Here is a 16,273-nt window from a genome sequence, read left to right on the forward strand (position 1 = left end):
CAAGTTACCACTATCCTTGATAATACAAAGAGAAAGAATTTTTCTTAAGCCTGGCTTAAAAGAAAGTAACAATAACTTTAGTAAATTTTAGCTAAAGAGGAAACATTTAAACAATTTCGGTAAAACCTGCTTTTTCCACTGATAGCTCCTTCCCCAGAGCCCGCTTACATTTTTTTTTTTTTCTTTTTGGAAGAGGAAAAAAAAGGGGGAGGGTGCATAATTGCATTAACGCTGGCTTTGTAAATTCAGTTCTTACAAAGAACAAAATATAGATGACAAAATAAAAATATTAAAAACAAATACTTAAACGGAAAGTAAGGTTCTTGCTCAGAATTTCTCATATATTAAAAATAAAGAAAATTAGTCGTGATAAAATGAAAATATATTCCAGAAATCACATAAATTGATCAAGTAGTTTTACTTTTAAATAAAAAAAAAAAAAAATCAAACTTTGAGTAAGAAAGAGAGGCTGTCTTGACCACCATTTTGAAAACAATCTAAAAGACAAAAGAAAAACAAGGGGGCAATAAATCTATAATTCAAACTTGCAAGATTTGTTATAATGTCTATGATTTCCTTTATAAAAATAAAACTTGATAAATTTAGTTAATTTTTGGAATATATTTTCGTTTCGTTACAGGTACATATATCATACAGATTTTTCTTTATTTTCGTTTAAATTCTGGGCAAAAACTGAAAGCATAGGTACGGTTTAAAAACAGAGCAGATGACAACTTCTTAAAGTAAAAAAAGATTTATTGTATTTTAAGATAAATATACATTACAGCGTTATTTCCAGATTTAACATTGCATACATGTATCTCATCTGTTTAGCAACAAAGAGGAAAATGAATGCTGAGGGATTAAAAGGGAAAATGTAAGCCCTGCCAGAGTTGAAAGGTCAATTATTCTGGAAAGGTCATTTTGCATATAACATTAATCATTAAAAAAATAAATAAAAGTATATTAAAAATAAGATGGTATGTGAATTTTTTTTTTTAAAGTTTATTTCAAATAAGTCGGCTTCTTTCACTATGTCGAGATCATACTTTACACAATTTTATTTGAGATGAAGTATGGATTGTGGGGTGGGGAAATATGATTAAAGAAGCTGAGGAAGAATATATAATGATTCAAAACTTGTTTGTGAAAAATAAAATTTTTGAAGAAATAATTTAATCCAATCAAGTATGAAAATAATTTTTTTTTTGGTTTGTTTTTTTTTTTGATTAAAAAAGATAGAAATCATTGTTTAATTAGTGCATAATTACTTTGATTAAGGTTAGTGGAAATTTGTGAGTAATCAATTTTCCTTTCTCCCTCCACATAACATTCAATTTTCAGAAATTATATCATCAAATGAATTTCCAGATTCTTGGAATTATACAAGTATTATAAAATTGCCAATGAAGTTTATCGATATTTCATAATTATTTTTTCTATTCATGTACAAGCTTTTTAAAAGAAAAACCTTTGGTGCTTATCCAGAATTCAACCGAATAAAAAAAAAAAAAATTAAAAAAAAAACCTTGGTACATATATTCCAGGAATTATGTAACTTGCTAAACTATATATATATATATATATATATTATAACGATTTTCAGTAATTCAGTATTAATTGTTGCCATTACAAGACTGAGTTTGATCTCTTTCTCGAGAGGTTGTTAAGGGGAGGTAAAATGATAATTTATAAAGATTGCAAAGCGAGACATGCCATCATCATAAAATTTGATCTTGGTAAAAAAAAAAAAAAAAAAAAAGACAAAAAAAAAAAAAACTATCAATTTATGGTTTCTCGAGTATGACATTTTCATTCCATGATGGGTATGTATGTCATAAACATTTTTGCATTTCAGTTTTTTTTTAAATTAGGTTGAATTATGGACAAGTATGAAATTTTTTTTTATAAATACCACAGCTTTTAAGATATTTTTTAACATCACTGATAATCATACAAATGAACATGTCAAAACATAAAATGTGTGAGAATAACAAAACAAACAATATTATTAAGACTTATTGGGTAAGGAAAATTTCATTATAATTAGAAATAAATATTTATTATATACACTCATACACCCATTGTCTTTGGTCAGAAAGGATAGAAAATGAGAGACTGTTTAAGATGTAGAATTCGTAGTCAAGGTCAGGATACAGAACAGGTTTTCTGATCACGGGATTGAGATGAGCCAGAAGCCTGAGTCTGGAAGAAAAAAAAGTTGTGCCTATTAATGCTATTTTCTATACGCATGATCATAAAAATAGCTTGCAAAGTTTTTAGTTTTAATTGAGTAACATAAAATGCTTCCAATTATTAGAAGACATGTATGGTTTTATTATCTTACAAAAGAAATTTTAAAAAAATAAAAAAATCAACTTTTAGATTCTTGGAAGCTTCCATGAATTTCAAAGATGTTTTTGTATAAGTAATAACCTAAATTCTGCAAAACAAACAAATCCTAAGATACAAAAATACTCATCAAATTCTTTTTTAAAAATGAAGATCTGTGTCAGCATATACTTGAGCAGTGGACAACGGATATCATGTAGCAACTGCTGCTGCTGCCCCGGGTATGAACGTGTTTTGAATACAAGTATATTACTAGGTACAGTTTCTGTAGTAATGGCCAACCAAAGAGTAGCTATTTCTGTGACTGCAGCAGAAGTAGGAACTGCATAGGGCCATCAAGCCAGTTGAGAAGACTTATCAGGAGTCAATCAATTAGTGAGCCATTTTCATTTTTTAGTGCTAACTTAAAAGGAAAACCATTCAATAAAAATATTCCTGGACTTTTAAAAATAACACAATTAGTCTTTATTTGCACTTTTAATCTTAATAGTATGTACTCTTACATCATAGGTAACTTGCTATGCCGTTTGGTTATTGTATTTATCAACCTTTGACATTACTTCATTTTATGCTAAAACCAATTATGATTGATTTGTAGTTTCATGTTTTGCAAGCATATATTTTGTAAATAGCCTATTTTCTATTAAAGTCATAGATGAGACCCTGACAAATACTACCACTTGGGGTCAGAGTGAACCTGGGAGCAGTGGCAACTCCATCCTCAACAAAGCTTTCAAATTTGGATCTTAGACCCTACAAAAGGATCTCTCTTATGAGGGAGGAAAACCTGTTCCTGTATATTATTATCATTAGACCAAACATCATCTTTATATATAAGAATTAACTTTTTCACAGCATACTCCTTACTCTGGTTAAAAACACATCTGCAATCATGTCTGTATGAACACCTTTCAACGGATAGATACAGAGCTGGCATACACCCTAGACGAATTGAACTGGTTTCCTCCAAAGGAGGAGTTAATAGGAATATAAAATTCTACAAGCTGTCCCCAGTCGCATGTATAATTTCATGTTTCTGAATTTTTATGGTTATAACAAAAGAATATTCTTATTATTTTTAAATTTTTATGGTTATAACAAAAGAATATTCTTATTATTTTTTAATTTTTATGGTTATAACAAGAGAATATTTTCATTATTTTGACTTTCGAGTATATATCAGTTAATATCTTATATGATTTTAGATAGAGTGGTGTGGTTCACAATTGATTAACTGTGTTGGATATATACTTGAGTCAAAACAATGAAAAGAATATTTTCATAGTCCTAGTTATAATTTAAAGGATATTAATGATTTTGGTCATGTCATTTTTTTCAAGTTTGATAGTGATTGGTTCTGAGATTTATGATGGCTTGAAGTGTTTGACATGCAGGTGTTTTCAATGCCAGTCTCATTAAATGGTCAAACCCATCGCAGGTTTCTTTCAAGTATAACAAGAATTAATTATAAGAACTGAAGACGGTCATCCGAATTCCATTTGAAACATCTCACAAGTCTACTATAACTTAAAGGACTTTATATAAAATGGGTATTATTTGGATTATTCAGAAAACTGTTCTCATTGTTAGTGTTATTTTATCAACGTTTTGGCTGATGTAACCTCAGACCTTCAAGTGTATCTTACTGAAATCAAGAATCTTTCAAACTCTGAAATCTGCATGAAATTTTGAACAGAACTCTTTATTTAATAAACGGGAGTAACATGCATTTCAATTGCAGATTCCCAAATTCAATAAGATACACCTGAAGTTGGAGGTTACATCAGCAAAAACAGTGAAAATAAAACTAAAAATGAGAAAAGTAGTCCAAATAATCCATCTATTACAAATTAGAAATCCTCATCTCAGAAATTCAGAAACATGGGAAAAAAAAAGGATTATGAAACACTATTATCTATGATGCAGGCATCTATTATCGAAAAATAGAAGATAAAAACAAAAATATTTGCATTATGTAGTTTCTAATAGCTTTATTTTTCAATAATTCAAATACCAACATTTTCTATAAAAAAAGAACAATCCTCAATTTCTTCTTCATTATCTCCTTTAAATGGATTATTAACAGATTTGAACAGCATTGATAGTAAGAGATGTATGAAAGATTTGGAATGACATCGTGTGAATTTGCAGATGATTTATTGGATTGTTTTGAAGACATTGTTGAATTTCTGTGTCAGCAGTCACAGGATTTCAGGTAACTTTTTTTGTATCAATATTAATTTTTTTTGTATCAATATTAATTTTTTTTGTATCAATATTAATTTTTTTTGTATCAATATTAACTTTTTTTGTATCAATATTAACTTTTTTGTATCAATATTAACTTTTTTGTATCAATATTAATTTTTTTTGTATCAATATTAATTTTTTTTGTATCAATATTAACTTTTTTTGTATCAATATTAATTTCCTGCCTTTAAAGAATCAAACAAAGTTTGGTACTTGAACAAAATAGATATTTCTGTAAAACGTTTGCAAAAATAAAATTCTAAATTCTTTATAAAAATATATCAGTTGAATACTTCATTAGGGCATCTGTAAATTTCAGTTTGATGAGTTTAAGTGTTGCAATCATCATATCAGCAAGTTGTTAAACAACTTTGGTTCTTTGGTGGTTACGATTCTGCAGACAGGGAGGTGGTTCCTATAACCAAAATATATATCTATATGAATAAATGTTACATTTTATAAAATATTTACACACTCATGTGGAAACAAAATAGATGGTATTATTATTGAATCACCATTAAACAAAATATTGCTAAAATACTGAAAAGTTTTAAATGATCCTTCTACTTTTACTTATAAACCAATAAAAAGAAATGAAAAAAAAATCTATTACTTTTTCACTATTAGCCACAATTAACCACTTTGATGTACTTACATGTCATGCTGAAATAAGTAAAATAAACAATTTAGAAAAAAAATTAAAAAAATGATTGAATAGAAGATTAATTACAAGTAAAAATCAATTTTATTTTATTGTAGTTTAATTGTATTACATTGTTCAGTTCTACTTGCTTTAATGAAAGAATGACTTATCTCCCCTGTTTTACTTCTGCTCTTACTAATGACAGATAGAGAAAATATGATGATTGAGTAGACGATTACATAGAACTTTTTAATAAAGATAAACATCAATCATTTTCTCTCTTTTTTTTTTTTTTGGTTATTTTACTTATTTCAGAATGATATTGCAAGTACATCAGTGTTTTTATTTGAACTGTGGTTGGTTGGTTGGTATATTGGGGCTTCACGGCATATCAATCACTGTGGGTTATGTATTTAGTTGAGATGGTTTTTGTTGTTTGTTTTTTTTTCCCCCCGAGTTATGTATTTTAAAATTTTTTGAGTTTTTATGGTTTAAAGTGATTTGAAGAGTTGTATTTTTTTAAAAAGTATTTGATGATTTGGTGTGGTGTTACCTTGTGAAACAATTCTTTGATTTCATTTACTGTATAATATTTATTTCTGGTAGTTTCATATTTTTGACATTCTGTTAATATATGTTTTATTGTCATCTGTTTGTTGCAGAAAGTGCATTTTGGTTTTTCTGTTGCTTCGATTAGGTGCGAGTGTGTTAATTTGGTATGTCCGATTCTGATTCTGTTTAGAACGATATTTTCTCTTCGTCCTTTTATTGTTGTTTTGTTTTTGTGTTTTATTATGGGTTGGTGCTCGTGTAGTTTGTTTTGGGTATATGTGTCCCATTCTGTTTGCCATTTATTTTTGTTATATTCCCTTATTTTTCTGCTGAAATCTGTGTATGGTATTTTGATGTTTGTTATATTTTTGCTAATGGCTTCTTTGGCTAATTTGTCAACTTCTTCATTGCCTGGAATACCAACATGACTTGGTATCCAGGCTAAGATTATTTCTTTACCTTTTTCAATAATTTCATTGTATTTGTTCATTATATCTAATATATAAGGATGCTCTAGTTCTTCTCTTAGAGCTAAGATGCATGACAAAGAATCGGTATATATAATGAATTTTTTCTTATTGTTGTTCTTAATTAATTCAAGTGCCATTTTGATTGCTTGTAGTTCTGCTGTGTATATTGATGTGTCGATGGGAAGTTTTATTTGGAGATGGTTCTGTCCATCTGTACATGCTGCACCTGTTCCTTTTTTTGTTTTGGCTCCATCAGTGTATATTTCTTTGTGTTGTAGGTACTTTTCTCTGAGTTCGCCGAAGTAGCTTTTATTTATTAAGTTGTTGGTATTGTTTTTTTAGTATTTAGTAAGAGTCAGATCAGTGCTTGGATCTTTCAAAGTCCATGGTAGTTTGTTGCTTACTGTGTGTGTGACTATGTTATTAGGGTTTTCATTAATTTGAGTTAATATTTCTTTGATGCGATATCCGAAAGAAGATATGTTTTTTGGTTTGCTGGTAGAAAAGTTTGTATATTGTAGGTTGAAGGTTTTTTGTGTATTGGGTTGTTTGGATCACTTTGTAGTTTTATTGCGTATTGTGTTATTAACTTCTGCCATCTTAAATGTAGAGGGGGTTCATTGGCTTCTATGTATAGGCTTTCCATGGGTGATGTTTGATATGCTCCCAGACTGAGTCTTAATCCTTGATTTTGTATGGGTATTAATTTTTGGAGATAGGATTTATGGGTGGAGCTATATGTGATGTATCCATAATCTAATTTTGATCTTATGTGTGCCTGGTATATTTTTAAGATTGTGTCTTGGTCTGCTATCCAGTCTGCTTTTGATATTACTTTTAAAATTTTCATTGCTTTTTGGCATTTTTGCTTTAAGTTAGTGATATGCATATTGAACTTAAGTTTATTGTCCAGTGTGATATCTAGAAATTACGTGTGTTGTGCTATTGGGATTGGGTTTCCTTGTATTTGTAGTTGTGGGTCTAGATGATATTTTTGTTTTCTGCAGAAATGAATACGGACAGTTTTGTTTTGTGCCAACTTGAATCCATTTTTATTGAGCCAGTTTTCTATTTTGTACCTATGCATTACTGCATCTTTTTTTCAATTGTTGTTATATTTAATGCAGAATATGCAATTGAAAAGTCATCTACAAATAATGATCTTTCAAATTGTGTGTCGGCAATTTGTGTGATTTCATTTATTTTAATTAAGAATAAGGTGGTGGATAATATACTACCTTGTGGCACTCCTGCTTCTTGCTCGTATTGATCTGATAGTGTGTTTCCTTGTAGTATCTTTGAGACGGGAAGTTTTGTATAAAGATTGCCATATTTCCTCTTATTCTCATATTGTGTATGTCTCTTAGAATTTCATATCTCCAGGTTGTATCGTAGACTTTTTTTGGACGTGGTGTCGGCATACGAAACCGTCTCTAATAAATGATTCTAGTCGTACTATTTGGTCGTTTGTACTTTGCTTTCGTCTATATCCACTCTGATATTTTGATAAGAGGTTGTTTTTTTCCAGGTACCACATTAAGCGGTTGTTTATCATCCTTTCCATAGTTTTGGAGAGGCAGCTGGTTAGGGCTATGGGTCTGTAACTGGTTGGGTTATTTGCATTTTTATTTGGCAATTGGTATGATGGTTGATTCAAACCAGGATTTTGGAATTTCTCCTGTGTTCCATATTTTGTTATATATGTCAAGCAATAGTTTCAAAGATGACCCTGGTAGTTGTTTTAGGAATTGATAATGTATATCGTCTGGGCCTGGAGTTGTATTTTTGCTTTTGTTTATTGCTCTTTTTAGTTCTTTTATGTTGAATGGTATGTTGTATGTTTCTTTGTTATTAGTTGTAAAATTAAGTTTTTCTCTTTCTGCTGTTTCTTTATGAATTTGGAATGATGTTGAGTACTGTTTGTTTGATGAATTTTTGTAGAATTCTTCAGCTAGTAAATTAGTTATTTAGTTTTAATTAAATAGTTTATGGTATTTTGTGTTTCTTTTCCAGCTATTTTCTTTATTATATTCCATGTTTTTTTAGTTGGTGTTTGGTTGTTTAGCTGTGAAATATAGTTTTTCCAGGATGTTTTTTTGCTTTGTTTTATGGTGCATCGTGCTTTGGCACACATCTCTATATTTTTGTAAGTTAATTGTTGTAGGGTTTTGTTTGAATTTTTTAAGTGTATTTTTCTTTCTTTGACAGCTTTTTTGCAGATTTCATTAAACCAAGGGTTTGATTTTTTTGTGGGGTTTGTTCAAGTTTTGGGTATTGTTTTGGTGGCAATATTGTTTAAGGTTTGTGTGAATTGTTTTAATGGTTCTTCTTTATTTAGAATGTTCATGTCTAATTCTGTTCTGCATAGATTGGTAAATGTTTCCCAGTTGGCTTTATGTAATTTCCATTTTGGGACTTTTTCTTCCCATATTTTTTTGATTACTTTTAAGTATGATGGGATAGTGATCACTTCTGTGTTGATCTTCTAGTACATCCCAATGGAAGTCCATATAAATGGATGGAGTGCATAAATGGTTGCAGACATGGATCCATTGGCAGGGTGGATGTAGGTATTTTTACCATTGTTTAGTATACATAGGTTGTATTTAAGATTTCATTTATTATATTGCCTTTGGTTTTGATTACTTCCCCAATGGTCACTGTGTGCATTAAAATCTCCCATTATTATAAATGGGGGTGGGAGTTGGTTAATTAGCATGTCTATTTCTTTTTTTTTTATTGGCTGATTTGATGGAATGTATATGGAGCAGATTGTGATTTTGCGGTGTAGATTAGCCGTTAGTGCTATTGCTTGTAGTTCAGTTTTTAATTGGAGGATTGTGTGATGTATAGTGTTTTTGATTAGTATGGACACTCCTCCGATTGCTCTATTTGTTGTAGATATATGGGTTTTGTCGTACATGTTATATTCTTTGAATTTGTAGTTGTGATTTTCTTTGCTGGATTATGTTTGTTGATGATTTCTAGTATTTCTACATGATTAGGTTTTAGTCCTTTGCAGTTCCATTGTAGGAATGTTGTTTTTTTATGATTTGTAAGGTTTTGCATGGGTATTGTTTTTATTTATTTATTTAATTTATTTTTTTTCCCTTATTTATCGTCATTTATAGGTTCATGGGGTAAGAGGGATATCTTTTGATTCCTCAGTCTCCATGACTTCTTTGTTTTCGAATCCTAGAGGCATAGTGTTTTTTTGTTTATCTCTACTTTTGGATTGTGAGCGTGGTCGTGGTGTGTTGGGGAGTTTAGGTTCATGCGCTGCAGAGGTTGTTTCGCTGTTCCGCCGGCCCCTTTTTTCCGGGGGATCCTTCGGCATGTCTACCTTTTTCTGAACACCCAGGGGAGTCTCTTTTGGCCTGGAGAGTGAACGTGACCTGTCCGTTGAATTTTTTTTTTCTGCTATTTTGGTTCTTTTTTCCTCTGGTATGTTTTTTGGTGTTTGCTTTTTTTTTTTGTTTTCTTTTTCGGCTAAAGGGATTGTTTCTATTGGGTGTGATGTTTGTGTTTTTGGTTCCAGTGAGGTTTTGTTTATATTTATTTTTTTAATTTCTTCAATTGTGTTTATTAATATTTTGATTTGGTCGGTGAGATCTTGGATTTTAATGTCTAAGTTTGTTGTGTGATAATTGTCGTTTTGCTTATTAGTATTAGGAGTATTCTTTTTTGTTATTTCTGAATGTTTGATTGTTTCAACTTTTTTCCTTGCTTCTGGGTAGGTGATGTTTATCGTGTGTTTAATTTTGGTAATTTCTTTTTCTTTTTTCCAAATTTCACAATCTTTGGAGTAGGTACTGTGATTTTCTTTACAGTTGGTACATTTGGGAGTTTTTTGACAGTTGGTATGATTGTCATTTTCTCTGCACCTTCCACACACTGGGTGGCGTGTGCATTGATTCTGATGGTGGCCAAATTTTTGACATTTGAAGCAATGCAGTGGGTTGGGGATGTAAGTTTCGACTTTCAGTTTCTCATAGGCTATTTTTATTTCTGGTGGGATTTTTTGTTGGTAAAAGGTTAGTATGTATGTGTGTGTTTATCATTTCTCCATTTTTTTTTTAACTTGAATTCGTCTAATGTCTGTTATGTTCTGTTCTTTCAGATATGAACGTATTTCGTCAATGGGACAAAGTGAAAGTTCACGGCTTTTTACCACTCCTTTGCATGTGTTTAGTGTTTTGTGGGGGTATGTTTTTATTTTATTGAAATGTTTCCATTTTAGGAGTTCATCCGCCTGTTGTTTTGTGAAGATTTCTATTAGCAGAGTGCCATTTCTTAATTTTTTAACCATTTTGGGTTTTATATTTTTAGATAATATTTTCTCTATCTTAAAGGGAGAAAGTTTGGTTAATGGTGTTTCTTCAGTGGATTTCATTATTATAAAATTTGGATATATATTTTGCTCCTCAGTCGAGTCACTATCCGAAGTGTCTAGCAGTCTTTTTTTACTTGGTGTTTTGTAACTCATTAGGATTGTTTGTGGGTTCATCATTCCTGCTCCTCACCCACCTCGGAGCCCTATTTGGGATGTGCACAGGGGGGAAACCCATTCGCCCTGGCTACAAGAGGGTTACAGGAATGGTATACTTGCATATAATGTAGACTTTGAGCAAGTAGAAAATGGGAAATATTAGAGGAAAACAGCCATGTCTAGTTTTTATTCATTATATACAATTGACCCTTAGCCACCGCTTTCACCACTTATTTATGGATCTGTGTTGATGGGAGAATGTTGTGTAGCATTTAGGTTTTGTGTAGGTTATATGTGTATAAGTGGTGCACTAGACGTGACCAGCCGATTGATCGGATCGGGCCCGTCTAGCCCAGTAAGGGCCAAAGTGGTGTGTTGGGAAGTGGGGGTACTAAAACCTGACCTCCAAGTCTCTCAACCACCAGGATCCCGTCCTAATGGCATTACGGGTCGCTACCCACGGCCAACAGCTAGCCCCGTTGAGGGACTTCTACTCTCTTCAGGGGAGCAGTCGGCATATTCTGATGCCCTGCCGACAGGGTCTAGTGGAATCTTGATCGATTTGAAAAATTTTTCATTTCCAGTTGTTTTTTTGTTTTTTTTAAATATTTATTTATGGACTTTAGTCCAATTGTTTTTATTATTTTGGTTGGTATTTTTAAGTTAGGGAATCAGTAGGGAAGTAGGGGTGAAATGACAAAAATAAAATAAAAAAAAAGAATGTGGGGGGAAGAAAGGGAGGGAGGGGGGCTGTTGTTTTTGTTTTTGCAAAACATTTAAGTTTTACAAAAGAGGATGGAAAACAAAAACAGAAATTTAATGTAGGTGCATGTTGTCTCACGAAGCCAAAAGACAGCCTGATCTGGTAGCACCAGATTTGAACTGCGATTAATAGTAAAGAAGCAATAAAAATTTATTTTCATTTAAATTGAGAAAACTACACGCTTCAAAATGTCCATCAAATTTAAAAACTGTCTGGACAGCGTATCATTGTTGATAATTGTACATTTTATTTTAATCTAAGTAAGCAAAATGGCCTCCAGTCCGTAGCAAAATGGAGCCGTAAATGGATGATAACATTTAATGCTAGTAAGACTAAGCTGCTCTCCTTTAACAATTACAAAAAGCCTCTCCAACCACCGATATCCATGACAAATAACTCCCTACCTGTGAATTTTTCCTTCAAATTCCTTGATTTAACATTCACGGGAAATATGAACTGGAATAAATACATTGAGGACATTGCGAAGGCTGCTGCAAAGAAGGTGAGTTCCCTCTATCGTGCTAGAAAACTACTCACACCGGAGAGTATCCTGTACCTCTACAAAGCCACCATTCGCTCATGCATGGAGTATTGCTGCCACATCTAGGCGAGTCTCTCCCTTTTGGATGGGGTCCAAAAAAGAGTCGCCAATCTAACCCGATCCACTTTGTCAGCAAGACTCCAACCTCTTACCCATCACTGCAATGTTGCATCCCTGTGCTTGTTTTACAAGCATTTTAATGGAATGTGCTCTGATGAACTCATTACACTTGTGTCTCCTTAATGTACATATTCCTGACAAATCTGTTTAGCAGCAAAATCACAACCCTTCACTGAAAGCTTTCCACTCTAATAGCTTCTTCCCTAGAACAGCTAGACTCTGGAATTCCCTTTCTGCTACCTGCTTCCCTGACTGTACTGATATGCAGAAGTTCAAATGTAATGTAAATCAACATTTTGTTAATCTTTCCTAGGCATTGTCCCAATTAGCTGTCCCTTATGTCCAAGTGGCGATGTGCCTTGTTTAGGTTGAAGGTGAGTACAAAAAAAAAAAAAATTTTTTTTGCCTTATTACAATTTTTTTTGTTATCTTCTGAAAATGTTTTAGGGAAACATCCGGTCTGTCATAATTACTATCATATAGAAATACCCAAAGTTAAATAATGCTCCCACCCCATACACACACATTAAAGAATTATAGAAAAAAAGTAAAATACTTACATTAGTTGATCTAGAATTTTCAGCTTGACTTGCTGCTATAGCTTGAGCAAGTTGGAAATCTTCCTCCTCTTGTCGAGTCATTCTAAAGTTAAGAAAGAAAACAATGTACGTCAACAAGAAAGAAAACAATGTACGTCAACAAGAAAGAAAACAATGTACGTCAACAAGAAAGAAAACAATGTACGTCAACAAAAAAGAAAACAATGTACGTCAACAAAAAAGAAAACAATGTACGACAACAAAAAAGAAAACAATGTACGACAACAAGAAAGAAAACAATGTATGACAACAAGAAAGAAAACAATGTATGACAACAAGAAAGAAAACAATGTATGACAACAAGAAAGAAAACAATGTATGACAACAAGAAAGAAAACAATGTATGACAACAAGAAAGAAAACAATGTATGACAACAAGAAAGAAAATGATACATAACCATGGTTCAGTTTTTTATGCAATATTATGCAATAAATACTAATCAAAACTGGCAGTGTTAACAATGAACAATGCTCATAAAAACAGAATATGTAAATAATATGGTTTGCAAATTTGCTCTCATTACATTCTGATAAACAAGGAACATAAATTCGATAATAAAAAAAAAGCATAACTCAAGAGAAATTGTGGAATCATTTTTTCTAAAAATATAATTACCTATTAAAATCTTATTCTCTCCTATTAAACTAGGTCATTAATTTTTGTCCAAAATTTTCAAAATAAAAGAAAAAAGAAAAATCTGATGTGCGTACCTGCCTATAAGAAAACAAAAATATCAATTTCCAAAATTCACATAAATTGAATTAGTTAAAGCAGTTTTATTTTTAATGAAGAAAATCATTTTTAAGTGATTAATGGGAATTCATAGGCATTACAACAAATATATTAAGTATGAATTATTGTCAAGTTATTTCTTGGTATATTGCAATTCTTTTTTTTTTTTTTAATAGTGAACGAGACAGTCACTCCTCTGATATGCATAAAAGTTAATTTTCTTATTTAAAAATAAAACTACTTGATCATTTTTCATATGATTTTTGGAATATGATATTTTTGTTTCACCACAAATACATAGATCATACAGATTTTTCTTTATTTTTGTTTTTAGGGTGAATTTCAGATAAGAGACGACCATTGTAGCATTAAAAACATAACATGAAAAAGAAATAAGAAAATTTAAAAAGGAACCCAAATAAACAAAAGACTTCTAAATACTAACTTTTTACTTGCAGGAGTGGCTGCTTCAGGATTATCTTCTAATGAAAGTTGCAATGCCTTCGCTAAAGCTTCATCTTCAGACTGAAAAAAAGAAAGAGAAACAATTTATTTGCAAACTCTTATAATATTTTTATTTATAGACTGTTACAATTTTGTTTTAACAACATTGACACACTGGTTCCCGCTGGATCACCGAAGTTAAGCAACATTGAACCTGGTCAGTACTAAATTGGTGACCATTTGGAACTTCCAGGTGCTGTATGTGCTCTCCACTTATGTCGGCATGGTTTCCAGTCGTCCTGGACTTTTCCTTGCCACTGGACTCAAGCAGTGCCGATTCAGGAGAGGTGTGGGTGGGGATTGCACAACCCTTGCCTCACAATTACATGTGTAACTGCCCCTACAAGGGGTATCCTTTGTCTTTCGAGACTGAACAGAGGCATCAACAATTTTGTTGAGCAGAGGTTCCCAACACCAAATTTTTTCCCAAGAGATAGAGGCGTCACTAAACAATAAAGATAATCATTGTCATGTAATACTGGGCACAAGTGAAAATTACAGTTCCAAATAAATGGACAGGTGAACTCTTTGATATACTTATGTATCAGGCAAAAATAGTTACACCAAAAAGTTACGAAGAGCAAAAAGTCCTGTAAATCAGGTGGAGATAAATCAGTTTATTATAACAACTGATTTATATTATAGATTAAAATTTTTTTTTTTTTTTTAAATTTTGGTGAAGATACTTATTTTTGTATGATACGTAAGTATATGAAGGAGTTTTTACTTGTGCTAAATACTATATAAGCACTAGATGATCATATCATTAAGGGGGAAAGATCATTTATCTGAGGAGGAATAAATCTACACCGACATTGGTAAAGAAATCGCTTAAACTCAAAGTACACAACCTAGTTATTTCCCTTTAAATCTCGGTGACAACTGATTTTTATTTTTGATTAAAATACTACTTAATAATTTATGTACTCACGAAGACAACTGTTTACTCTAAAAGTTTTGTTTCTTTAATATAATTTGTTTTATTTCTTATTTTTATACAATTCTCACATTATTATTTTTTTTTTTAAGTTGTACTATTTAAGAATTTAGTCTCATTTTAGGATAGAGATCACAAAAAGAAATCAAGAGTGAAGTTAAAACGACGGCTGTGATTGGAAAATAGTCAGGAACCACTATTGTAGGAGAAAAACAAAACAAACAAAAACAAACTAATTTTAAACAGAATTATAGAAATATACACAACAAAGTTTACAATATTAAACAACATTATTTCTCTTCCAACTTATTCAATAATGTTTATAAAAGTTTCCTCCTTAACCATTTTAAATTGGATAAGAACTTGGATGTAAACAAAGTATATTTGGATGATGAAACTATTGAGGTTATCAAGAAATTTTGTTACATTTGTGATACCATTGGAGCATAGGGTGGTGCGGGTTCTAGTTTGATTACAAGAGTTAGGAATAGATGGAATAAGTCCAGAGAAACTTGCTATTACGAACAAGCAGAGCGTTATCATTGTTGAGGAAGGAGTTTATCAGGCATGTGTGCACTGTATGATGATATATGGAAGTGAAACCTGGTCAGTGAGAGTTGAGGATATGTGTTGCATGGGAATGATACGATTGGATGTGTAATGTGAATCTTAAAGACAGGCTTAAATGTGATAATTTCAGATGAAGATTAAATCTGGACAGTACAAGGGGATGTGTGCAGAACAGGCGATTTCAATGGTATGGTCACATTGAAAGCATGAAGAAAAGTTTTTGGGTTAGTAGATGTAGAATAGTTGAGATAGTAGGTTCAGTTCACTAAAGAATGCCAAAGCAAACATGGAGGAAATGATTAAGGATTGACTTGAAAGAGGAATAAAGACCTGGCAAGAGATAGGTTAGTTTGGAAGTCAATCTCTAAAAGCCATCCAAATAATGAGCAAGAAATTTACAGCATTTATTATTTCATACTAGTTGATTTAGAATGTAAACTAGCATGAAACTAAGATAACACTATAAATTTCTTTCCACTATTATCTTAATATTACCATACTGCTCTGTATTTCATACATTGAGTACTGTTTTTATATGGATTGATGATCCATACAACAAAGTATTTAAAAAGCCTCCAATGAGTGCTTCATTAAACATTTTTTTAAATATCATTTCTTGTATCACATGCACGCATGTACACACTATCAAATCTACTCACCATTTGCCCTTGGATTGATGAAGCTGCCATTCTTGTATTTTGATTGCTTCGATTATTTTTCCTAAAATAAAAATATTTCATTTAAAAATTT

The 16,273-nt window shown here is 31.5% G+C and overlaps 1 protein-coding gene across 8 annotated transcripts in view; it reads right to left on the reverse strand.

Annotated features, from left to right (window-relative positions):
* Window positions 1-2,004: 2,004 nt before the first annotated feature.
* The window catches only part of LOC145255901 (AN1-type zinc finger protein 2A-like), a 99,690-nt gene continuing 85,421 nt past the window's right edge, over window positions 2,005-16,273 (reverse strand). For 6 of the 8 annotated variants that reach the window (XM_080114638.1, XM_080114636.1, XM_080114635.1 and 3 more), the window contains 4 exons: window positions 16,183-16,243; window positions 13,958-14,037; window positions 12,741-12,822; window positions 2,005-2,205 (listed from right to left, as the gene is read on the reverse strand). In XM_080114638.1, coding sequence (XP_079970764.1) covers window positions 2,149-2,205; window positions 12,741-12,822; window positions 13,958-14,037; window positions 16,183-16,243 — 280 coding nt within the window. In that variant the 3' untranslated portion in view covers window positions 2,005-2,148. Of the gene's footprint in view, window positions 2,206-4,326; window positions 4,572-4,759; window positions 5,018-12,740; window positions 12,823-13,957; window positions 14,038-16,182; window positions 16,244-16,273 lie in introns of those variants that run through there. The other 2 variants (XR_013863920.1, XR_013863919.1) reach the window with 1 other exon arrangement.

Source organism: Euprymna scolopes, chromosome 3 (assembly GCF_053919585.1).
Source record: "Euprymna scolopes isolate OS-2025 chromosome 3, ASM5391958v1, whole genome shotgun sequence".
NCBI classification, from domain to species: domain Eukaryota; kingdom Metazoa; phylum Mollusca; class Cephalopoda; order Sepiida; family Sepiolidae; genus Euprymna; species Euprymna scolopes.